This window comes from Bidens hawaiensis, unplaced genomic scaffold (genome assembly GCF_021521415.1).
Source record: "Bidens hawaiensis isolate Kalapana, Puna unplaced genomic scaffold, B.hawaiensis_p1.1 tig00042398_1, whole genome shotgun sequence".
In the NCBI taxonomy this organism is placed as follows: domain Eukaryota; kingdom Viridiplantae; phylum Streptophyta; class Magnoliopsida; order Asterales; family Asteraceae; genus Bidens; species Bidens hawaiensis.
Window position 1 is genome coordinate 27,564 of NW_027497511.1, and position 26,564 is coordinate 54,127.

At 36.8% G+C, this 26,564-nt stretch overlaps 2 protein-coding genes and 1 pseudogene across 4 annotated transcripts; 2 read left to right on the forward strand and 1 right to left on the reverse strand.

Moving 5' to 3' along the window:
• Positions 1 to 1,339: 1,339 nt before the first annotated feature.
• On the reverse strand, positions 1,340 to 4,468 carry LOC143593611 (dehydrodolichyl diphosphate synthase CPT3 pseudogene; annotated as a pseudogene). The gene is made up of 2 exons (XR_013146141.1): positions 4,323 to 4,468; positions 1,340 to 2,344 (listed from the first exon to the last, which is right to left on the reverse strand). The product of XR_013146141.1 is annotated as a dehydrodolichyl diphosphate synthase CPT3 pseudogene (transcript).
• An 11,118-nt stretch (positions 4,469 to 15,586) lies between these two features.
• LOC143593619 (uncharacterized) lies at positions 15,587 to 22,165 on the forward strand. 2 transcript variants are annotated; one of them, XM_077073195.1, is made up of 2 exons: positions 15,587 to 16,597; positions 21,924 to 22,165. In XM_077073195.1, exons 1-2 carry the CDS (start codon positions 15,722 to 15,724, stop codon positions 22,008 to 22,010), a joined length of 963 nt encoding a protein of 320 aa, XP_076929310.1. In that variant the 5' UTR covers positions 15,587 to 15,721; the 3' UTR covers positions 22,011 to 22,165. The 2 variants fall into 2 exon arrangements, with proteins under 2 accessions (XP_076929310.1, XP_076929309.1); XM_077073194.1 differs by lacking the exon at positions 21,924 to 22,165 and adding an exon at positions 19,949 to 20,225 and having other exon boundaries at positions 15,587 to 16,687.
• Positions 22,166 to 23,772: 1,607 nt separating this feature from the next.
• Positions 23,773 to 25,539, forward strand: LOC143593612 (cell division topological specificity factor homolog, chloroplastic-like). Its single transcript, XM_077073190.1, has 2 exons — positions 23,773 to 23,902; positions 24,925 to 25,539. The coding sequence occupies exons 1-2, from the start codon at positions 23,818 to 23,820 to the stop codon at positions 25,518 to 25,520; spliced, it is 681 nt and encodes a 226-aa protein (XP_076929305.1). The 5' UTR covers positions 23,773 to 23,817; the 3' UTR covers positions 25,521 to 25,539.
• The last annotated feature ends 1,025 nt before the right edge of the window (positions 25,540 to 26,564 follow it).

Consider the following 26,564-nt stretch of genomic DNA (forward strand, 5'->3'; position numbering starts at 1 on the left):
TCAAAACAATAATAAAATCTTCCCAAAACCTACTCACCTTCAAAACCCTAATTTCAATCCTCACATTCACTTACTTCATAACCCTTCCAACGATCATCGCCATCGCTTTAATCACAAGTAGCACAACCCATGCAATCCACCATAAGCCTCTCACCTTTGCCTCCACTTTAAAATCCCTCATGCATGCAAACATGCATCTTCTTTACACACTCATCATCCAATCAATAAAACTAATAACCCTTTTGCTTATAGTCACCTTCTCCTTAATCATCGTCACCGAAGCTATTAAATCCGTGTTAACATTCCCTTTCGGTTTGTTCTTCCTTTCAATCTTTGTATACTTAGTTCTTTCATATGTTTTAGAACTCACTATAGTAATATGTGAACAAACATCAATGACTAAAGTACTACTACACTCATTTTCCATAGTGTTTAGAACAGGATTCAAAATCGTCCCAGCGTTGTCATACCTGTCGGTTTCTCAAAGTTTGGGGACAAAAACAAATTGGATCTTGATCATGCAATTTGGAACCATATGTTTGCATTCGTCGTTGATGATTTCGCAATATGTGGTGGAGAGCACGGTGGTGCATGTGTATGGTAAGGTGGAAAGTGTGGAAGAGGATTATTCCGGCGAGTATATTCGGGTGGTTATGCATGATACAGAAGATGGTGAGGTTGTGGATGAACTGGCTGAGAAGGAGGCTAATGGTGGTTTTAATTATGTGTTATATTTGTTAACTATATTTTGGGTAATTTTGTTATGTGTTCAATATTATTGTATATATACTTTTTATAAAAATATATAGTTGGAGCAATTACCTTTGTTATGATTAGATAAGTAACAACTAACAAATTTTTGTTCATATGATTTGATAAGTAACTGATTTCTGTTGAGAGATTTCAGAAGTTGAAAGCACAAGTTACATAATATACATTCTCCACATGGTTGCAAATGTGTACGTGTGGGACGACTGACTTTTACTTGCTTGAAGATATTTTGTGCTAGAGTGAACCGTGTTTTGTTCAAATTTGTTATTTTGGTTTAAATTTTTTAAAATTTGTTTTTTTCGTTCAAAAGGTTTGAATTCATTTTCATTGCAATTTTCGTCCTTTGCATTAACATATTTTGGACTGAAATAGCAGATTTTAACAAATATAGGGACGGCAATCGGAATGAAAATGAAACCATATGGATGAAAATTGCAACGTAAATGAATCTTTAGGGACGAAAATAGAAAATTACTCCCGAAACACCCCCCCCCCCCCCCGCGCGCGCGCGCGAACAATCAATGTTAACACTTAAATCAAGAAAAATGAGAACAATAGACACTGCAACTACACATCCAGCAAAGTATCTGAAACTATAAATAACTGAATCCACATTATAACTGAATGATAATACAGCAAGCATATGACCTTGAACACAATCTTAACTAGAATACAACATGATATAGAAGTTAAGAAACATCCACACCTATGAATCCTAGATTTCACTTCATGTCTGCTTCAATTTATTTAAATAATACAACTTATGTTGAAAGTCCAAAATCGCCCAAACCAGATGTCGAAAACCAATTTCGGGCCACAAAACAGACGCCGAATACAATAAACAGTTACCACTTTGCCACAAAAGAAAATTACTCAAACGCGTCTCACCAGACGTACGAATAATAATATCAGGATCCGGTGCAACCGCCATGTACATATTCCGCTCAATATCCGAAACATTAATCACACTCTTTTCATGTTTTCCACCGTCCGAAAAAACTTCATCCCATTTTTCGTCACAAGATTCTTGAACCGAATGCAAAATCTCATCAGTCGAAGTATACGCAATACAGATCGATAAAACAGCTTTTGAGTTTTTAGCAGTCGCGTTCATAGCCCGTTCGGCAGCTAACCGGACCGGTTTATTCAACAGTTTAAGGTTTCCTATAAAATGAACCCGAACGCCATATTGGTTAACTAAACTCTCTTCTTTTATCAACCCTTCAATCTTTTCCTCCATTAAGTCCATTAACGACTGCACTTCTTCCGGGCTTCGTTTAAAGTTTTCGATACTGAAAGCATAAACCGTCACATATTTCACACCTAACTCGTAGCAGTATCTAAGCATTGACATTAACGATGAATATCCGAACTTGTGTCCTTCACCGTCTACCAAATTGTTTTGCTTTGAGTATCGTCGGTTTCCGTCCATTATGAACGCGATGTGATTCGGTAATGTGGATACTGAAAGGATGCTATAAATACATTTTCTTGCAAAAGTACCAAGATTATTGTATATTTGATTTCTTTGTTTAATATCCATACTAAAGTTCCAACCTTTAGCCTAATAGACCTGTTGGTTTACATAATAAATTAATAATAATAATAATAATAATAATAATAATAATAATAAATCAAGAAAAGCCATTTAAATTGAGGTGATCAAGAATCAAACATTAAGATCTAATTGGGATTTCATTACGAGTGTGCATTAAACCGGAAAAACTGATCCAACACCGAAAAAACCAGCAGTTTGGCTACCGAACTTACAGTTTGGCTTTGGAAAAACCGAACCGAATTCATAAATTTTCATTTTTCAATGTTTAGTAATTTTTAAGAATTTAATAAATATCTGAACTCAAATGTATAGAAATCTATTAGGTCCAAATTCATTATTTTTAGACAAAAAAATTTTCTCGGACCGAAATTTTGAAGCTCCAATGAAAAAACAGAAACCGAACCCAAACCGAAAAAACCGACATTTTGAAGCTCAAATGAAAAAACCAAAACCGAACCCAAACCGAAAAAACCGAAATTTGAAGCTCAAATGAAAAAACCGAAACCGAACCCAAACCAAAAAAACCGAAATTTTGAAGCTCAAATGAAAAAACCAAAACCGAACCCAAACCGAAAAAACCGAAATTTTGAAGCTCAAATGAAAAAACCGAAACTGAACCCAAACCGAAAAAACAGAAAATTTGAAGCTCAAATGAAAAAACCCATACCAAACTGAAGAGGTAGGTCCCAGCAGAGCCCAGTTGGACCCGCAAGACTCACCTTAAACAGGGAAGTCTGCGCAGAGACCAACTGGATCAGCAGAACCAACCATGCTCAGAGACGTGACGTCCTTACGCGCAGTACGCAAGCTGGTCCCGCAGGAAATGCCTCCCAATGGTGAAGGACTCCGCCTGTCCCCGCAGCCTCGGATACAAGCCATTAGGGAAGGCCACCCGCGCAGCATGGCTACACGCACAAGGCACTTAGCTCTCGATCATTCAGTGTCACCTGAAGGAATGAGCCAAGCCGGGAGCAATCCCGCACAGAGGCGGGAGGGGGAATACTCCCGCCCAAATAAGCCAGTCCGTATACTGAAGGATCTTTTACTGTACCTGACGAGGTATGGGCGAAAGATCTGATCAGAGATACGACAGCTCACTGATACAGTATGGCGAGCAGCATGCTCCTGTACTGTATCACTATTAGCCGCTGCCTACTCACCAACTACTGTCATACCACGTGCGTAGCCGGCAGTTGGTGGAAAGGGAATAGTACACAGCAGGCCTGGTCACTATCAGCCGCTGCCTACCCACCAACTACCAGCAGGGAACGTGCGTAGGCTACTGTTGATGAACAGGAACACTGTAGCAGCCGGCCATACCTCCTTGGAAACCTACCTTCGGCTATAAATACCCCAAATGGTATGACCATCTCATCTTATCATATCTTATCACATTATCATCATATTATACCTGATATCTGCTCTAGCAATCTCTTAATATACTTTTATATTTAAAGAGCAATCTAGTCTGATTCTCACGCCGGAGGGTGGTCACAAGGAGGAACCCCCCCCTTCTCAGTGACGAGCTCACGGTGTCTGTTTTGCAGGTTATCAGAAGAACCATCTTCCAAGGGTCTAACCCCTCGTGGGAAACAGCTATCCAACCCCCAGGTTACCAGTAATCTGTCCGGGGTCCGGTTAGTGTTTCTTCATTAAAAAGCGAAGCTTTGGTTTTAGCCCAAAACCGACCCAAACCAAACGGGTCACTCACACCTCAAGATTTTACAATGACTAATTGGTTAAAAATCAACATTTTAGGTCTATGGTACTTTAAACTTAATAACAAGTTGCAGCAAATTAAGGGGAAAAGTTAAAGTACAAATTAAATTAAATTAACGTGCTAACATCAAGTAGTACATATACTTACACTATTTGATTAGCACAGATAGCACCTGTTAATTTAATTTATATTTGATCCAAACCCGCAAATTAAAAACAAATCAAGCATAATAAAAAATGAAGAATTAAACAAGAAATGGTATTATGTGATTACCGAACAAATGAAGAAGACTGGTAGGCGATTTGAATAATTAAGATCGTGGGTTCAGTCAACGGGTTGAAGATTCCGGTGAGTGGTGTACGGCGGAGATTGATTGATGAATAATAATAATATTGGTAGGCGATGTGTGCAAAGGAAGAACAAAAAATCAGGGTTTTTATAAGATCCTGTGTTTGTGTTTCATTCAGCGGCTGACTTAATTGACGATCATGATTAAGGTTTTATTATTATTATTATTATTATTATTATTATTATATTGTTTTCAAAATGACTATTTGTACCTCTAATATGATTAGAGATTACATTGAAACCCGAAACCTGAAATTCGACACGTGAAAATTCGGGATTAGTATTTAAAATTTCCGTGTGTTTGAGAATGGTATAGGTATAGGATTTGTAACATAGCCGATAGGATGACAACGAAACTCGAACTCGATGGGAAAATCTGAAACTCGACATAATTGGGGTGGGTAATACCTGACCCATTAGGGTTTTGGATTAATATTGAAAATTTTTGTGGGTTTGGGACGGGTTTGGGATTCGTAATATACCCGATTATCCGACCCGATTACCCGATAACATTAACTCATTTGCCCGATTATATACCCGATGTATCCGACATAACTTTTTTTATGATTATACATAGTGCACTCTAAATATTTTAAATATATTATCTGTTGAAACTTGTTTATAACAATTATTTGAGACATTTTATTTTTATGGTAATCATTATTTGTGATTGATTAGTTATATTTCGTCAAAACCCGATAGAAACCCGATGGGTTTTAGGCCGAGTATACCCAACATGTCTTTTGACAAAACCCATTGGAAACCAGAAACCCGACGGGTAATTAACCGATTAAAACCCGACGGGTTTGGGACGGTTTGGGATGAACTTTTATAACCAAGTATGGGTTTGGGAATACCTAAACCCGACCCATTGTCATCCCTAATAACCAATTATCTGATAACACTAACTCATTTACCCGATTATATACTTGATGTACCCGACATAAATTTTTTTAGTTGGTAGCATGTTACTTTTTATTTTGATTGAATTGTTTTGTTTTTTTTGGATACTAGAGAAAAACTTGTTTGTCGAAAGTTATCATGACAATTAATTAAGACGTTTTAATTTTATAGTAATAATTATTTATAATTGGTTGGTTATATTTTATTAAAACTTGATTGAAACCTGACGGGTTTTGGCTGAGTATACCAATAGGTATTTTAACAAAACCATGAAACACGATGAGTAATTACCTGATAAATACTCGATGAGCTTTAGTAATCAAGAATGGATTTAAGAATATCTAAACCCTAAACCTATCCCAAACCCAAACCATTGTCATCTCTAGATATGATTAGTGTTGCTAAATCAATTTGGTTTTAAATCTTCATATAAATGCTACAAACGTATCCCTAAATGAGTGATATATGATGGGTGTAATTATCCAATATATAGCCAAGGGGTTTTGGACCGGATATGGAACAAACTTATAATCGAGCATAGCGAAGGGGGTTGGGACCTAAACTCGTCACAAACCAGACTCATTGTGGTTGCAAATTGATAAAAGACAACAAAGATGAGATGATAACTAGTAATTTGAATTCACTTATTATTTGATTACTGATGATTACAAGGAATAAGAACACTTGATAGAAGGAGATATGGATCTAGAGATGCAGACACGAGAGATTGGAGAGTAAAGTTGAATTGGTTTATTTATGTTCTTTACGATTAAATGTATCATAAAATCAAACAACAAAATTATCGTAAAGCGTTCACTCGAAATACATTATCAACATAGGCTAAACAATGTCAAGTCACTAAAATCATAAAAAAATAACTAAAGATAAACAAAATTGAATATTATTTTTAACGGGATGGCATCAATCATTAAACGATAAGAATTAGACTTACATTTTAAATATTTGAATAACGTAAGGGCAAAACTCACCACTTGTTCACAAGGAGGTCATCAAGGACGAATGCTTGGAGCGTACGATGGTGGTACGTGCAAGGAAGATCAGGGTTTTATAGAAACTCAATGTCTTGGCAATAATTAAGATCATGTTTTTATTCGATGGTGGCTTGAAGGTTTGGTGACTCATTAGAAGTTTGGTGATTAGTTTTTATTATCTATGAAAAAAATGGGCTGATAAAAACCTAAGGCTTAGCTACGCTATAAATAAAGTCTCTTGATTGGTCATATATTTGAAATTTCAAAACGTGTTTAGTTAATATATGACTATACAAAATATTTTGGTAGTTGTATGTGAATTTATGTAACAACTCAGCTACCACCGCATCATAATATTGTCCACTTTGGCCGGGACGTACCATCATCGCCTCACGGATTTGTTTTTGGTTGCCCAGGTGGTCACCCATCCTCATACTTCTCCCACCTGAGCACGCTTAACTGTGGAATTCTCCTGTCATCCACTACCGTTAAGCGCCCAAAAAGCGTTATGATGGGGGAAGATATCCACCTCCTTATAAAGAAGGCTTAGTTCTCCTTCCCAACCGATGTGGGATGTCACAATCCACCCCTCTTAGGGGTCCAGCGTTGTGACAATCGTCAATTTCAGGTTAACTCCGTTAACTCAACTCTGTCAATTCAAACTTAAGATCATTGAATCTATAACGCACACCTCACTACATTTAAACTAGGGTTTAAATGACGCTTGACAATTACTACATGTGTAGTCTTTCGGGAATTTGCACCGAAACGCAAACGAGTTGACGCAAACAATTGGTGAATAAACGAAAAACGTCAAAACAATAATTATGTGATAATTATGTGTTATGTGATAACATTGTATAAACGTTAACTTAATGTGCTAGAACTAGTTATTTAAGCTAGAAAAGTAACATTTGGAAGTTGAGGGACTAAAGTGTAACATGTTATTATAAATAATAACATAAACCAAAAACCCTAACACTCTTTCTCTCCTCCCAAAACCGATCGGCCCTCCCTCTCATCCCTTTGGCAGCCGTCGACCTACATACACACACATACAATCAAGATTGTTCAAGTTTGATTGAAGATTAAGGTGCTAGGAAGGTATAAACAACTATCCTATGCATCCTTTATGCTTAATTTCGATTTTTAATGGGTTAATTATAAACCCTAGGTCCGATTTTTATATGTGATTGTGTTCATGTGTCTTGCTTTGATTGAAAGATGTATTGATTGTTGAATTGATAGCTAGTATTGGTGTTATTGCATGTTAATTGTTTGTGTCTTTGATTTTAGTTCAAGCAAAACCCTAATCATGTATGTAATGTGTAATTGATATGCATGGATAGTGATTATGGTGTCTAGAATGTCATATGAGTGGATTGTGGTCTATAGATGGTTAATATGTTGAGTTTGGATGCAAACAGTTTCTGGACAGATTGTGTTGTTGATGTTCAATTGACTGTATCGGGGTGTAAATGTGAAAATTGGTTGAGATTATTGATACTACAGTAAACTAGGTTGAGTCTAGTTTCTAAAAAATATAAATTTGCAATTTTTGGATGTGTAAAAGTTAACCTTTATGATTTTACAAAAACGTTGTGCAAAGCTGAGTTGTTAGACCTGCTGTTAGGTTGTTTTGTAAATATTATATCTCATGAACTACAAGGCCAAATGGGTTGGTTCCACTTCTGGAAGTTAACTTGTTGAGTTAAGAACCTAACCCAATTGGTCTTGCATTTGTTGGATTTTTCATTTAACGGTAATTTCAAATAACATTCTGTTGCGCATTAATTTGACTGTTATGAGTTTGCTGTAATGTTTTGATCATTGTGAGAAACCTATGTGGAATAAAATTAAAACAAAATATGTTCTGGAAACCTAATACATGCATTCTTTTGTGATGATTTTTGGTAAATTAATTGAGATGCTATGATCGGTGGAATAGTACAATCTTTCAAGTAGAATTTCTGTCTCGGTGAAACTAGCTGCTGAATTTTGTGAAAATGCATGAAACATGATAATTGCTAGTTAATTGTTATGTTTTGACCAAATTGCCCCTGCGGGGAATACTTGCTATATAATTGTGGTGTTTTGACCAAATTGCCCCTGCGGGGAATAGTTGCTAGTGATGTACATTATTAATACATGACACGTAAATAATGGTTCACACATGTATCGTATCACAATTGTACTTGTTAAGTCACACACGATTCACAAACGAAACACGAAACATATTGTGTGCATAGGTATTATGTGCCGAGTCTAGAGACTCGATAATAGTTCCGACACTTAGAAAAATCTCTTTATTGTTTTAGAACGCTAGAGAGAGTTTTTCTGTGACGCGCATCCTTTGGTGATTTAATTTGGGAATTCTTCGCAAACAGTGAGTTTCACGTTCCCCTTTTACTCTTTTAAACGCTTTTTACTTGGGGGAGATAACATACTCCAAAACGTTTTAGATTTTGTTATTAGTTATATATCACTTGTAAAGGCTAAGTGGCAAACGAACCAACTAAAGTCCTTCATAACATCGAACCGTTTAATATTTGGATAATAGCGAGTCACTGTTGAGTAGTACTACTGGGTTTGACAAACCCCACCCAACGCTAAACTCGACTGGAGGTCGAGCGGGTGTAATTTTGGCTAACACATTACCATGGTCTGGATGACCTGGTGGCAAGGCACTTGATAAACAGTCAGCTTCGGTGTCGAACACTTAGTAATACTTGTTGTATAGGCTAGCTACCTATCGATATATAATTGATTTAACACTATCTGGTAACGCAAAACGCTGAACGCAAAACGCTGAACGCAAAACGCTAAACGCTTTATTTTATATAAACTTGTGAACTCACCAACCTCGTGTTGACACTTTTAGTATGTTATTCTCAGGTAGCCGAGGCGGGCGCGCGGTATAGGATCATGCATTGCTTGAAACGCTTTTGTTATGCAAACTATTTTTAAAACTGTTATCATATGGTTTAAGTCGTCCTGCGTGACGCAACATTTATTTCATGGTTTTTACACTTCCGCATTTAATTACTCGTAAACGTTTTCGTGGTTTGAAAACTTTGTTTTTATGGTTTGATTATAACTAATGATTCCGATCCTGTTAGTTCACACCCTCTGACGGTAAAACTCCGTTAGTGGATTTTGAGGGTGTGACAAGCGTCCTCGCGGGACCTGGCCCCACCGGTCCGGCCCTGACTCTGATACCATCTGTAACAACCCAGCTACCACCGCACCATAATATTGTCCGCTTTGGCCGGGACGTACCACCATCGCCTCACGGATTTGCTTTTTGTTGCCCAGGTGGTCACCCATCCTCATACCTCTCCCACCTGAGCACGCTTAACTGTGGAATTCTCCTGTCATCCACTACCATTAAGCGCTCAAAACGCGTTATGATGGGGAAGGTATCCACCTCCTTATAAAGAAGGCTTAGTTCTCCTTTCCAACCGATGTGGGATGTCACAATCCACCCCCGTCAGGGGTCCAGCGTCCTCGCTGACACCACCGGTCCGGCCCTGGCTTTGATACCACTTGTAACAACCCAGCTACCACCGCATCATAATATTGTCCGCTTTGGCCGGGACGTACCACCATCGCCTCACGGATTTGCTTTTGGGTGACCACCTGGGCAACCAAAAACAAATCCGTGAGGCGATGGTGGTACGTCCCGGCCAAAGCGGACAATATTATGGTGCGGTGTTAGCTGGGTTGTTACAGCCCGTGAGGCGATGGTGGTACGTCCCGGTCAAAGCGAACAATATTATGGTGCGGTGGTAGCTGGGTTATAATATTATGGTGCCCAGCTACCACCGCACCATAATATTGTCCGCTTTGACCGGGACGTACCACCATCGCCTCACGGATTTGTTTTTGGTTGCCCAGGTGGTCACCCATCCTCATACTTCTCCCACCTGAGCACGCTTAACTGTGGAATTCTCCTGTCATCCACTACCATTAAGCGCCCAAAAAGCGTTATGATGAGGGAAGGTATCCACCTCCTTATAAAGAAGGCTTAGTTCTCCTTCCCAACCGATGTGGGATGTCACAATCCACCCCCCTTAGGGGTCCAGCGTCCTCGCGGGACCTGGCACCACCGGTCCGGCCCTGGCTCTGATACCATCTGTAACAACCCAGCTATCACCGCACCATAATATTGTCCGCTTTGGCTGGGACGTACCACCATCGCCTCACGGATTTGTTTTTGGTTACCCAGGTGGTCACCCATCCTCATACTTCTCCCACCTGAGCACGCTTAACTGTGAAATTCTCCCGTCATCCACTACCATTAAGCGCCCAAAACGCGTTATGATGGGGAATGCATCCACCTCCTTATAAAGAAGACATAGTTCTCCTTCCCAACAGATGTGAGATGTCACAATTTCAAATATGGATTTTAAAATTTTAATACAATAGCGAGTTATTTGAAGGTTTGGTGGATTATATTAACGTTCGTTCTCTCATTAGAAGTTTGGTGAGTTTTTTTGTCTTTTGAAAACCTTATTATTATCGAATGAACATGCTTGTTTAAAAATAACCAAACGCAACTGAATTTCACACGTTTATGATGTATGGTAGGTTTTTTTTTTCTTTTTAAATTTATTTATTTATTGCTATTGTAGGATAGAGTGTGCGAGGATGAAAATGGGTGGAGCTGATGTGGTGATGAAGATAATGAGCGGGGAACAATGGAGGGGAAAGCGCTACCCAAATGATGACGTGAGTGAGAGAGCGAGACAAGTAGGGTGAATTTTGAGAGGTAGGAGTGGTAACACCACTCCTCCATCGGTAAGGTTGCGACTTGATGGTGGGAGAGGAACGACACCAACCCCCTAATACATTTTATTTAACTTTTAAAGAAATTGTATCTATACCTAACTTTATATTTATCATTTTTTTATCTATTTTTTGTTAAATTCTCAATGTCCACAAATTAATAATTTGTTTTCATACCGAGGTTTGTTTATATTGTGGAGTTTTATATGATATGATGATTATGGCAATGAGGCTACATGTAGTATTGTAAAAATCGCTAGTTGTTAGTCAGGCGGTGGGTATAAATTAGTGATTAATCAGCATTAATCGAGATTAGTTAGCATTAATTGTATCAGACTTTAACGTATAATTTTCAGTTTTATATATACACACACATTTTTATATGTAATTTTCAGTTTTATACATACACAAACATATTTTGGCCGGAATCTCGCTGGAAACCGCTGGTTTTTGCTGTAATATGGTCGGAAACCGCTGATTTTGCTCGAAATCTCATCGGAAACCGCTAATTTTGGCCAGAAACTCACTGGAACTCGTCATTTTAGCCAGATTTGACCATTGACCGATTAATTATCCGACTGACCCATAATTAACCAGTGAAGTGGGGACTAGCGATTAATCGGTGCCTAGTCTAAATTTTTGAAACACTGGTTACGGGTACAGACCAGTTAGTAATTGGTTAACTTAAATGACCATATTTCATATAATTGTACATGTCTACCTCCTAAATTGTTTTTATACAAAGATTCAAATTATTAAAGTATATAATGTTTTTTTAGTCAAAACTTAATAAAATAAAAAAGAAAAGATATAAAGTGTTAGAACATTCTCATCCAACCCTCTATTGTATGTGATGGGTGCTTTTATAATTAACGAGTGATTTAGGGTTTGTGAGTGAAAAGTTTTTAGATTTTAAAAAACGCAGTGATTTTTCTGTATATTTGAAAATCTATTGTTCATTCCATATAACTTTTTAATATTTTTTAAAAGTGTTTGTGAGTGAGAGAAATAGTAAAGATAATAATAAAGTTATAAAAAGTATTATTAAATTGAAATGGAAAGAGAAAATGTAGTAAGCTTAGTGTGATTATGGTTTAGAGATAAGTGGTAGGATGAGAATGCCCTTAGCTGGTCAAACTATCCGGCATGTTTCAAACAAAATGACACGCTAATAGGCTCGTAAATGAATCAAATGTAGCATGTTCGTGTCCGTTCAACTTTATGCGAACAAACGATTAAACAACAAGCAATTAAACGAACAGGGTTTCCTTGTTGGCGCTCGCTCGTTAACAAAATGTACATGTTTGTGTTAACTGTACAAACGAACAGCTCACGAACATAAACAAACGAACATAACTGAACATAAATGAACAAATAAAACTAAGCTGAAACTAGCTAAAATAAGATTATTCGCCTGTTACAATTAGGCCTGTCAATTTTCACCCGAACCCGAGAACTGAACCCGACCCGAATAGACCCGACCCGAAGACACATCCAAACCGCATAACCCGAACCCGAGATACCACGTAACCCGAACCCGATTGCAATAGTTCGGGTCGGTTTTTGGATAGGATTTCCTGAATTCGGGTTAACCCGATTAACCCGAGAAAGTAATGATTTGAAATGCCGAAATTTTCTAGTTATGAATCTTTACCTCTTATACATTTATACCTACAGTATAATTCAAAGATAATAATAGTATATACATACGGCTCTGTTTCTTCATCAAGCAACTTCAAAGTTCCAATCAAAGAGTTGTCTATTTAACAATTGCTTGTTACGGATTGAGATTTGGTGTTTTTTTACATTTAAATTATTGTTAAATGCTATGTTCATATACGAGGTGTTGTTTAAACGAGGTGTTATTTAATAATACTATTTAAGTGGGATTGTACACTATGATGACAAAAAAAACTCACCTTTTTTGTAAATCATTTCAGGCCTTTTACAACCTTCAGTTAACCCGAAACCCGAATCAAACCGACCCGATCTAACCCGACCCAATAAACCCGAAAACCGTAAAACCCGAAACTAGAATGGTTTGGTTTTCGGGTTATATTTCCACTCATAAAAACCCGAAAAACCCGACCCAAAAAACCCGAAACCCGACAAAAAAACCCGAAGAACACCCCTAGTTACATTTTAGCAAGAAAACTGCCATTCTATGGGTTCTATTAATACAGTAAAAGTATATTTGTGATTAAACAGTGCTTAAAAATAGTTTCAACTAGAAAATGTCAAAATTAAAACTAGTAATTGTTTATACTGGTTATTATGTATTTATTATGTTAGTGAGCTTTAATTCAATTGACATTGAAGGGGAAGGGAAGATTTGGGGCGGAGAACATAAGGTCTCAAGTTTGAATCCGATCCTAACTGGGTTTACCATAGCGGGTGGTGGGGCTTTGGGCGGCGGGCTCTAGAACAGGAGATGGTGGGCTTGGGCTACCTAGCGTCATCTGCAATTGCGGGTGTATGGGATCGTATTTTGCTTTTGAATTACCCCGAGAACTGAAATCCAACTTTATTCATTGATCGTTAAAAAAGATAATGATGCATTTGTTGAACTATTTAAATAAAAGCAAATAGTTAAATAAAAGTCCCAAATAATATATTTAAATAAAAGTCTCGACAAAATTAGTCACAGGGCCTATTAAGAAATGAAGCAGAGAAGATGGCAAGCAACAACCAAAGGGTTGTTTGGGATTCTTTATTTTCTATCTTCTTTTAACTTAACTTATAAGAAGTCATAAGTCACAAGTATGTGACTTATCAATATTTTCTTTTATTATGAAAATTCAAACATTTTTTTTTAACTTATCATAAGTTATAAGAAAGTAAAAATAAGGATTCTCAAACACCCCAAGTCCTCTAATTTTATATTTACCATGCAAAGAAATAGAATATAAGGACAACATGTGTAATTAAATGTGGTGGTGTCATTCAAGTCGATGATAACTAATGATCCCATATCGAGCTCTAACCTCCAGGAACTCTTCCTTTCAATTTTTGTGATTGGAATGGTTTTTCATTCGGGAAGCGACGTAGAAGAGTGACTCATGTACGACTGATCCCACAAGGCCTGGGAGGATCGTTGTCGAGGGAGCCTTAGCTTCCTTAGTGAGTTTTTGCTTTATAACAATACTCATAACCAATTCATTTGATGATGAGTTTGCTTTCAAGATTTCCACGGCATTTAATGGAGTTAAGTTATATCAAGTGATAAGACTAGTACAGTGGCGAAGCTTGAACATACACGTCGAGGGGGCCAGACTCAATGTGTATAAAAAATTCATAGACTAGAGGGAGGCGGGCTCAAAATTTCGGTCGGAAACGGGGGAAATCTATACCATGTATTAAAATTTTCGACTGAAAAAGGATAAATTTACACTGCCGAGCGGAAAAAAGGAGGCCGGGCTCAAAATTTCGATCGGAAACGGATAAATTTACACTATGTATAAAAATTTTCGGGCAAAAAGTGGATAAATTTACACTACCGAGCAAAAAACCAAGGCGGCCGGGCTCAAAATTTCGGTCGAAAACGGGTAAATATACAATATGTATAAAACATGTCGGCTGAAAAATGATAACTTTACATAACCGAGCGAAAAAACGGAGGGGGTCGGGGCCACCCCTGGCCAACTAAAGCTACGCCCATGGAGACTACAAAAAACTCATCGCGAAACTGTTTGGCAATGACTTTCTAATTTACGAAATCCATTGCCAATTGAAGTGGCGATGAGTTTGACGTTAGCATGCGAACTAGCTAACTTTGGCGATGACAAAACTGATAGCTAAATGGTTTGGTGATCAGCTTAACCTCGTACTGACCACATTTGACACGCACGTATGACAAAGTTATGTTGGCCGGAGACAACTCATCAACAATTCGAGTTATCGATGACCCTTGATGTAAACAGTTTTAAGAATATACCACCATGTGATTAAAAAAATCATGCCTTGAGATTTTGATCAAACATTCTTTTTAACAATTCAAGGATGAACTTAGGTTGCTACTTTAAGCAAACCTTGTTAAGTGCAAGAATAAGTTTTTAGAGTTTCATGATCCAACATGTACCAACACGAATCGGAAAACTACATTCGTTGGCATTATTTTGTGACGTCGGCGTTTGTTCTATTGAGCTTCGATTTTGATTTTTCGGCTTTCATGTACTCACACCAGCCTTTTCATCTAAAGATGATCAAACTTGGGTCTCTAAACTTTGAACTTCTTCTACTTAGAATCTTAGATGTACGAATCAAAGCCCTAAGGTGTTCACCATGACTAACTCTATAGTCTACACTACATTATACTTCAGAATAAAAGGTGATAAAGATAAAAACAATAGCTTAGAGTCAAGTTTTGACTTTTAGTTTCTTTTAGCCATATAAAAACCGTGTTGACCACGTTGAAATGGTCAAATTCATCATCAACTTCCCTTCACTTAATGAAACAATGGCTTAGTCAAGTTTTGAATATAAAAACCTTGTTCATCATGACTTGAAATGGTCAAACTCATGATCAATTTCCTCACTCTTAATGACATTTCAACTTAAACCACATAACTAAAACTCATATAATACCATTAAATCACCTCTATTTCATAGATCATAGACATAACAAAACTAAAACCATCAACAATGTCTTCCTCCACCACCCAAACAACCGAAAACCGCCGGCAACTCTACCGCGTAACAACCCGAATCCTCAACGACAATTCCCTCCATTTCATCCTCTACTCTCTCCTCTTCCTCCCGGCCACCTTCTCCGCCTATACCGCGGTCAAATTCTACTTCTCCTCAACCCCCGGGACCAATGTCAACACCATGTTTGATCCATTCAACCTCTTCCTCATCAAAACAATACTCGCATCTCTAACCGTCAAAACCCTAATTAAAATCCTCGCATTTGCCTTCTTTGTCATCCTTCCCACCGTCGCAGGCGTAGCATTAATCACCTATAGCGCAAACCAGGCGATCCATCGTAAACCTAATAATAAACCTATCACCTTCTCCTCAACTTTCAAATCGCTCTCGCATTCATGCATTCCACTTCTTCACACAATAATATCCGGATCGATAATATTAATCATCCTTTTCCTTGTATTTACTCTCTCTCCAATAGTTCTCATCAAAGCGATTAAAGCGTTAGGCTTTCATTTCGATACGTTATACCTTTCAATCTTCGTAAACACAATCGTTTCGTACGCTCTAGCCATGGCCATTATATTCTGCATGGTAGTTTGGGGATCAGCAGCTGCGATCACAATATTGGAACAAAAATCAGGATTCGAAACTCTACGTCAAAGCGCAAACCAATCCACTGAATATCGACGTCACTCGTTTTCCATAGTGTTCATCACAGGATTCGGATTAGGCACATCGCTTGCATATTCGACCGTTACCCAAAAGGAAACATGGACTTTGGTTTTGCAAGTGGGAGCCATATATTTGCAGTCATTGTTGATGATTTTGATGTATGTGGTGGCGAACACGGTGTTGTATGTTCAGGGCAAGGTAGCGAATGAGGAAGAGATTGTAAAGACCGCGGCCGAAGGGGTTTCGGGCGAGCATGTTAGGCTGGTTGTGAATGATGGAGATGGTGAGGTTTTGCATGAAATGGTTAAGGAGGATGCAAATGGAGGTTTTAATTATTTGTTGTATTTGTTATTCATAGTTTGGGTGGTTTTATTATGTGTGCAATTCTATCATCTTTTTACTGTTTTGTAATTCAGAATTTATTCAAAACACATATCCTAATACATAGCCCCGCTTGCGGTGCGCACATATGATGTATATATGTGTGAACCCTCGGGTGGGCAAAAGTGAAATTGCACTAATTTTGACGTTATTTTACTAATCTCGTGAAAATAATGTTAAAAGTAACGGACGGTTAATCAGGCATCATGTAGTGGCGTTGATAGCTGAAAGATAAGGGTACATGCACCGATCAGCCGGTGTCCCGATGATTGAGTGCTATGTGCCTTATGTCCAAGGCTTGATGCAAAACTACTATCGAGCCGGGGGTCTCACCGGAAGCAGCCTCTCTATCCCTATGGGGTAGAGGTAAGGCTGCTTACATCTTACCCTCCTCAGACCCTACCATAGCTTTGCTATTAGTGGGATATACTGAGTACGATGATGATGATGATACAAATTCTTTTAGGTAAATTAAGCACGGTTTAACCTAGAAGAAAAAACTCATCATCAATTCGATTGACGATGAGTTTGGTTTCGAGATACCCACGCCATTTAATGGCCGGGTTAAGCTTGATAGACTAAAAAACTCATTGCCAAACCGTTTGGCGATGACTTTGTAATTCAAGATTCCTACTCATAGGTTTGCACTCACTTTATTACTGATTTGACAATTCAAAACCCATTGCCAGATAAAGTGGCAACGGGTTTGATCCTTGCACATGAATTAGCAGACTTGGCATTATGATTTGACAATAACAAAAATGTTCGCTAAATGGTTTAGCAATCGATTTAACTTCGTACTTACAATTTCAAGGCATATATATGGCTTTCGTGTACTCACACTAAGTCTTTTCATCCTAAACTTGGTTCTCTAAACTTTCATGAACTATAAATAAAATATTTTATTATATAAAATATTTTATATATTAAGTTTGCTAAAAAAATTAGAATAATCAATGAAATCTACCATGTTGAATTGATCGTAAAAGAGGTACGTCATGGAAGGCGACCGAGTGTGATATAAGTTTTTTCTTCTTTGAATTATTCTCGAAAATGTCTATTATTAATTACTTGACAAGTTGATTGAGAATATGAAATTGCCTGCGAAGTACTTGAAACATAAATACCTATTATATATAATTCATATGAAAATATATAGTTTGAATCATAGGTTACTTATAGAAAATGACATGTTATTTGACCGTTTACTTCTTTTCACGTTTATAATTTAACTATATATATATTTGAGTTCATCTATAACAATTATTTAACGTAACACATCTCATTTTCTCTCTCACTATAACATTGTCAATGTCTAACAAAAAAACATCTAAATTAATGGTTCAAGTATTTTCTTCATCATTGTTATTTTCTTCTTCAATCAATTCCCTAATTTACATTTTCAAGTCAGATATACATTAGAATTGTAGATTGAGATGACAAGATGAATAGGTTGGGGAGTCAAATCTTCACTTCTTAAGTAATATGACTTTAAGCCCAAAGATATTAGCCATGACTAACTCTATAGTATACTTTATGTTGGGGAAATTCGTATGAAGCAGTAAACTGGATGACTCTGAAGTTGTGTATTCACTTTCAGATCAAATATTTGGAGTGTATATCAATAATTTGACCGGATAAAATTTGAATACGATTCAAGAATTTTGTATGGATTTTGGATGCTGTGTATCTCGAAAATTGCTAGTAAAATCGAATGTTCATATAGAAATTGAATATAGGGAAGAAACGGTTTTTGGAACATCACAGATCGACCCCAGCTAGGGGTTGCCGCCCCTTGGACCCTGCTTCTCTCGGGGCCGCTGCCCCCAAACCTCCGTCAAGGGGGCTGCCCCCCTTGGATCCCCCGTTAGTCCCGATGCCATTCATACTAACAGGCACTCTTGTTTGAATGCCATACGCAATCTCTAGTTAATTACACTAAAATATCCAACACTAAAAAGCCTCAAATTAGTCAAGGTGATAAATGATAAAATAGCCAGATGAAACACAATAGCTAAGTCAAGTTTTGACTATTAGTTCCTTTAGCCATATAGAAACCTTGTAGACCATAGCTGAAATGGTCAAACTCATCATTAATTCCCTTATCTTAAAAGACATTTCAACTTAAAAACTCCATGTGAAACCTTTTATAGTATCATCATATCACCTCTCCTTCAAGTATCATACTCATAACAATACTAAAACCTTCAACAATGTCTTCCTCCACCACCCAAACAACCGCAAACCGCTGGCAACTCTGGCAACTCACCCGCGTAACAAACCGAATCCTTAACGACAACTCCCTCCATTTCATCCTCTACTCTCTCCTCTTCCTCCCGGCCACCTTCTCGGCCTATACCGTGGTTAAGTTCTACTTCTCCTCATCCCTAGGGACCGATGCCACCACCATATTTGATCCATTCAACCTCTTCCTCATTAAAACACTAGCCACATCTCAAAATCCTAATTATAATCCTCGCATTCGCCTTATTTGTCATCTTTCCCACCGTCGTAAGCATTGCATTAATCACCTATAGCACAAACCAAGCGATCCAACGTACACCTATCACGTTCTCCTCAACTCTCAAATCGCTCTCGCATTCATGCATTCCACTTCTTCACACAATAATATCCGGATCGCTAATATTAATCATCCTTTTCATCTTATATACTCTTTCACAAATCGTTGTCATTGAAGCGATTAAAGCGTTAGGGTTTCATTTCCATGTGTTATTCGTTTCAATCTTCGTAAACTTTATCGTTCCATTTGCTATAGCACTCGCTATAATATTCTGCATGGCAATTTGGGGATCAGCAGCCGCGATCACAATATTTGAATCAAGATCAGGATTTGAGACTCTACGTCAAAGTGCAAATCAATCGAATGAATTTCGACGTCGCTCGTTTTACTTACTGTTTAATACAGGATTCTTTCTCGTCATCACGCTCTTTTATTTGACCACGCACCAAATATCCGGACCAAAAGCAACCTGGACTTTAGTTTTGCATGTTGGAATTGTATATTTGTTTACATCCTTGTTGATTTTGCACTATGTGGTGGCGAACACCGTGTTGTATGTGCAAGGAAAGGTTGTAAAGACCGTGGAGGAAGGGGCGGTTTCCGACGAGTATGTTAAGATTCATGTTATGAATGATGGAGATGGTGAGGTTTTGCATGAACTGACTAAGGAGGAGGCAAATGGAGGTTTTAGTAAATTGGTGTTTTTGTTAAGTATAGTTTGGTTGTTTATTTTACCATGTGTGGAATTGTATCATCTTTTTATAGTCCATAAATAATAATCGTAATTGAGTGATTGGTATCTTTATTGTTGAAAATCTTCTATGATTTTAAGTTTTTGATTGTTTGCACAATTGTATTGTTTTACAAGTTGATTAAAATGGCATAAAGCTGGTCCAAGTGTCGATGTATCAATTGATTTGTGAGTCATTTAGTTAATTATTACCGTGAATTCAGTATACAATATAACTATATGTTAAACCACTAGCATTGATATAAATCATTGACCCTTTTACTATCATATATTAACTAGCGTTTATTAGGGGTGTGAACGGTTTGGTTCGATGAATTTCGGTTAATAACTAATATCAAACTTGGGATAAAATTTTGCTTAAAAATACATGAAATAAAGGTATAACTACATGAAATTAAGGTATAAATGTATGAAATTGAGATATTAGTGTATGAAATAGAGATATAAATACATGAACATGATAGTATTAAACAATTAATGTATATAATATATGAAATAGAGGAAAAAAAGGTTAATGTGAAAAAAAAAATGTAGAGTTCGGTGCGGTTCAATTAATATCGGTTTTCGGTTTTTTCGATTCGGTTTCGTCGGTTTTCGGTTAACGATTCGATTATTACTCACCCATAACGTTTATCATAGTGAACCCTATTCTAGCTTTCACCCGTATTTAATTTGTTTATTAAAATACTCATGTTCCATATTTTTGTTACACTTATGTATAACTTTTAACACAAAAGGTAAATACCGAGTAAACAAATGACCTATGTATTCAATTAACTATTTTATTTATTTTGGAAATTAAATAAAAATCAATATCTTTGCATTATCCATTGTTTTAGGTCATCACATGACCACATATTGCAAAATCATGTCCTACTAACATCTTCTTCATGACTTCTTGTACACCAATAATGAATAACAAAAACTAGTATAACATCATCTTCTTCAATTCATACTTCATAATTCATACCCTCAAACCAAAACTAAACCTTCAACATCCAACAATGTCTTCTACCACCACCCAAACCACCACAAACCGCCAACAACTCTACCGTCTAACAATCGCAATCCTCAATACCAATTCCCTCCATTTCATCACCATCTCCCTCCTCTTCTTCCCCTTAACCATCACCGCGGTTAAACTCTACTCCTCCATCGCCTCGGCCACCACCGAAGTTGATCATCCATTCAATCTCTTCATTTTCAAAACAATAATCTCATTTTCTCAAAACCTTTTAACCCTAAAAACCCTAATTACAATTCTCACCTTCACTTGCTTTGTCATCCTTCCCACAACCGCGGGTGTAGCATTAATCACCTATAGCACAAACCAAGCCATCCATCATAAACCACTCACTGTATTCTCCACTGTTAAATCACTCGTGCATTCATATATCCCTCTTCTTCACACAATTTTCACCGGTTTGATAATAATATTCATCCTCATCTTCACATGCACACTCTCTTCACTTGCCATAAACGAAACTATTAAATCGTTGTTTGATTCCAATCTATTCGTTTCAACGTTCATAAACTTGATCTTTTCATACTCTTTAGCAATTTTAATAACATTCTTCTTAGTAGTTTGGGGATCAGCATCTGCTATCACAATCTTGGAGTCGAAATCAGGGTTCCAAACTCTACGTCAAAGCGCAAATCAATCCAATGAAATTCGACGCCACTCGTTTTCCCTAGTGTTTATTACAATATTTACAATATACATGTCGTTGAGGTACGCGTCCATTTCGCAAAATAACGAGACAATGTCAATCTGGATATGGATTTTGCGACTTGGAGTCGTGTATTTGGATCCGGTGTTGTTGATTTTGATGTATGTGGTGGCGAATACGGTGTTGTATGTGCAATGTAAGGTTGAAGCAAGTGGTGAAGAGGCTTCGAAGACAGTGGTGGATTGGTTAAAGGAGGGTTTAGTTATATGTTGTATTTGTGTTTTGTAGCTTGGATGATTTTATTGTTTTGGGAAGTTTATGGTATTTTTATGTTGATGAACAAACATAGTTAAATATATCCAAAGTTTATTATGTAACATGAGTATGATTATGATTATGACGAAACGTTATATATTAAAAGTTTAGAATGCATATATATATTTTTGCATAGTTTAGTTCGGATCGGTTTTTAATTAATACCGAACATAAAATCGAAACTTTGGTTTTTGAATTTTTATGTTGAAGCAAATATAGTTGAGTAAAATAAATGGTTTTTGAAACGTTATATATTAAAAGTTTAGAATGCATATATATATTTTTGCATAGTTTAGTTTGGATCGGTTTTTAATTAATACCGAACATAAAATCGAAACTTTGGTTTTTGAATTTTTATGTTGAAGCAAATATAGTTGAGTAAAATAAATGGTAAGTTATTGTGTATGAGAATGTGTATATTTTGACTTTTGAGTGTTTATAATGTGTTACAAGGGTATTAAATTTATGACCATATACAACCTATCTACCCACTTGGCCAATTGAAAGGATTGTTTGATTTGAATTGCTTCGGCAATGGTCCACACGACTTCAGTAGTTCAGTATTTAGTGTATTTGAGATATCTCAAATTAAACATTTAAAAAGTTATATATTTACAAAGTGACACAATTATAAATATGATTGATTATAATAAGAGACAATTGTTTTCAATTCATATGCTACCAATGAGTCAAATTTTATATCTTAGGTTATTTTTGTCGTCTTCCGATTTTTAGAACAAGTGAAAACCGATAGGATGGTAAATTTAATAACTAGTGTGAAAATATGAATAATTACTATAAGGTTGTGTGTTGTTTGATAGCTAGCAAGAGCTAGTTATCATGTTATGTCACTGTCGTATAAACAATGGGGATTATGATTTATGGGGCAATAACTAGTCACATATTAATTTAAACGTTACAGGTTAATTATGTTTAAATAGATTTTTTTTAAAAGAAAAAGTATTGATCGTTAGTAGGGATGGACCCCACCTTTTGAGCCCTCATGGGCATTATTGTGATAGCTCCAGAATGGGGAGGAAGACCATGCGCTAGAGGGTGTTGTTGATTGGCGGGGTAAAGTGGCCAATGACATCTTTCCGCCTTCCATAACCGCGATTGAAATATGGTCACCTTCTTGAACTATCGAGGTGCATTAGCATAAGAAAACAAGACAACTTGATCTACTGTGCTTTCATCATGCTCTAACTTGTATCAATCCATATTATATTTTACAATGTTGCTAGGCATGTAAACGAGTTATGCCGCACGTGAGCTACTTTAGATCGCATCGATAAAAAGCTCGAAACAAGCATGGTTTTTTTCGAGCTCGAGCCAAGCCCAAACCTCAAAAAAAGTTTGTTTAGTTATCAAGTCCGTGCTCGAGCTTTGTATGAGACGCTTTTAAGCCTTCACGAGCCTTATACTTTTATAAATTTAACCCTTTTTAGATTTTTATGTATTAATATCACGCTACAAAACCAAACTCTACGTCGCTTAAAGTTTTTCTCAAATTATATAAAAATAAATTAAAATGGATATATAAATTAATCATTAAATAACAAACGAGCCTAGCTCAAGATTGAAAAAATGACTTACGAGTTAAGCTCACATAAGTCAAAACGAGCAGAGCTCTAGCCTAGTCAAGCTCGGACTCGGCTGTTTACACATCCAATTGGTTGCAAGTTAGATGTAACCGTTAAAACTTTTAGCACATTACTGTTGACGAATACCGTAAACCAAACACTCGAACCACCAATCGAACAAATTGAGATAAAAATTAATGGCGATTGCTGGTAATCTTAGGGTTTCTGCAACATTAGGCTCTTCTCCTATAACCTCTCTTCGCATCAATCCACCACCCAAGGTCTGATTTCCAAAACCACTATTTCAATTTTTTTATATATAGATTCAAACAATTGGTCTGTTAATGGTTATATTAAGACTCAATATTTGGGTTTATGGTACTTTATTGTCAAAATTAGGAGTTTTTTTTTGTGGATTTGAGAATAATTAGGGGTGCAAACGAGCCAAGCCGCTCATAAACTACTCGTGATTGGCTCGTTAAAAGCTGGAATTGAGCTCGAGCCCGAACTCGAGACTTATAATTAGCTTGTTTAATAAATGAGTCTGAACTTGAGCCTGAGCCCGATCTTTAGTTGTCGAGCTCAAGCATTGTCGTGAGACTAAACGAGCTTATTATTTATATAGTCTTTGTTTAATATAATAAATTATACTTTTACATTAATTTTGTCTTATATAAAATTATGAAAAATTAAGAAAATATTATATATAACATATATACAAAAAAAGAGTATAAATACAAGTAAAACGATTAATAAATTGATAAACGAGTCGAGCCCAAGCTCAGCTCGAGCTTGAAAAACTGCTCAGGAATCGAGCCCGAGCTTGAAAAACTGCTCAGGAATCGAGCTCGAGCTTTAGAAATAGAGCTCGAAACTAGCCAAACTCGAGCTTGGAAAACAATTCACGAGCCAAACTTGAGTCTTGAAGAGCTCAGGCTCGGTTTGGCTCGTGAGCCTAAAAGAGCCTGTTATTTATATAATTTGCATTTTATATGATAAGCTATAGTTTTATATTAATTATATTTATATATATACAATTATGAAAAAAAGAGTAAATCTTATATATAAAATATGTAAATATAATATATGCAGTATAATTATAAGTAAAATAATTGATAAATTAATAAATGAGTCGAGACTCGAGAGCGACGAACTCGAGCTTGTAAAAAAACTTACTAGCCGAGCTCGAGTCTAAACGAGCTCGGGCTTGGCTCGTTTACGCCCCAAATAGTATCAATAATTCATGTTTGTTGACATAGCTTATGGTCCTAATGTTTCTGTATATATTTGAATTTGATATTCATTGGATTCAGTTAGTTTTCTAACCCGCAGATCGAGTGTTTCTAAAAACACGCATAAACGGTCAACTTCAATATCACGTGTATCGAGCACACGGTGCCACGCTAAACGACCTCTCGGGATCTTTAGCGACTATGATTTTTCCAAAACCTCAATCAACCAAGACGCCGAAAGCTTCTTAATAAACACGATGAACATGAACTTCTTCGAGCAGTTAACTTTAGCATGGAAGGTAGTATTCCCGTCTTCATCAATGATCAAGAACTCAAACGCGAGTGTCGCTAAACAACGGTTGAAAATGATTTTGTTTTCTGATCGGTGTGCGGTCAGTGACGAGGCGAAGCAGAAGATAGTTGGAAATATAGTCGACGCGCTTTCGGATTTTGTGGTGATTGAGTCGCAAGATAAAGTCCAACTCAACGTGTCGACGGACCCTGCGCTTGGGACGGTTTACTCGGTTACTGTGCCCGTGAGACGGGTGAAAGCCGAGTATCAAGAAGAGGACGAAGAGGGAACGGTTGTGAATGTCGAAGATAAAGATGATGGCGCGAGTTCGGGTTTGATGGATGTGAAGTTTGATTTTTATGTTCCAAGTGAATGATTGATTGATCAACTGGTTGGAATTTTTATAATTTATAAGATAAGTTGTAAATATTTGACATGATAATGCTTGTTAGATGTTTTGGATTTGATGGTATGATCTGTACACGATCCTACTAAAAACAAAGTTACAGTTCTTTGGCGTCGATAAGTTACGGTGAACGACCCGTTGAACTTTTACAACTTTTGCTATAAAATTGATAACTATATCTAGTGCTGCTATTGACTACAAGTACAACCAATGTTTGCATAACTGAATCGAACATGCCGTTTATGGCCGGTCGCAATCCAATCGATGGTTTTGTCCGTTTATGAAAACGGTGACTAGAATATAAACCATGACGGTATTGATTCTAACGTTTATAGTTATAAAAAAAATGCACAAAACCACTTTAGACATCTACTTTATGTTCACGTATCATTAGAAATGTTTCAAAGTATGTAAACCTTGATATACTTTTTACCATTTTTTTCCTACGCATCAAACATGCTTTTTTTTTCACAACACATAATGTTTATAAAGTTTATATAACTCTCATAATGTTTGAATTATAAACTTCATACCGCTTAAATCACCAAACTTATATAAAAAAACAATAATTTTGGCATTGACAATATTCCTTGACAACTAGGTCATAAGCGAACCGAACGAACACAAAGATGGACAAATTCGTGTTTGTTCATTTAATTTTAAACAAACATGAATGCGAACACTTAACCGAACAAATATATTGTGTTCATGTTAGTTTATTTAAAAAAATGAACATGTTCATGTTCTTTTGTTTAAAATCTAAACGAACAGTTCGGTTTTCGTCCACGTGGTTTGTAAAAATCTGCGGTTTTAGTCTAATAGTTTCAAATTTGCGATTTCCGTCCCTGTGGTTTCATTTCACTTGCAGTTAAACCCGAATTCACTAACCTCGTTAAGTCTTATTGTTAAACTCATAGGTGTGAGGGACTGTTTTGTCCTTTTTCCCCATATACATCCCAGCCCATCACGTGAGTGAGCTTGCGGATTATTATTGGGGTTTATTTTGGGAGAAAA

Excerpts from the sequence above, each read along its gene's own strand:
- LOC143593619 (XM_077073194.1), top strand. The coding sequence starts at position 15,722 with ATGTCTTCCTCCACCACCCAAACAACCGAAAACCGCCGGCAACTCTAC. Across the intron at positions 16,688-19,948 it reads TGAATGATGGAGATGGTGAG|GTTTTGCATGAACTGACTAA; the intron begins GTTTTGCATGAA and ends GGAGATGGTGAG.
- LOC143593612 (XM_077073190.1), top strand. The coding sequence starts at position 23,818 with ATGGCGATTGCTGGTAATCTTAGGGTTTCTGCAACATTAGGCTCTTCT. Across the intron at positions 23,903-24,924 it reads CATCAATCCACCACCCAAGG|TGGATTCAGTTAGTTTTCTA; the intron begins TCTGATTTCCAA and ends TTTGATATTCAT.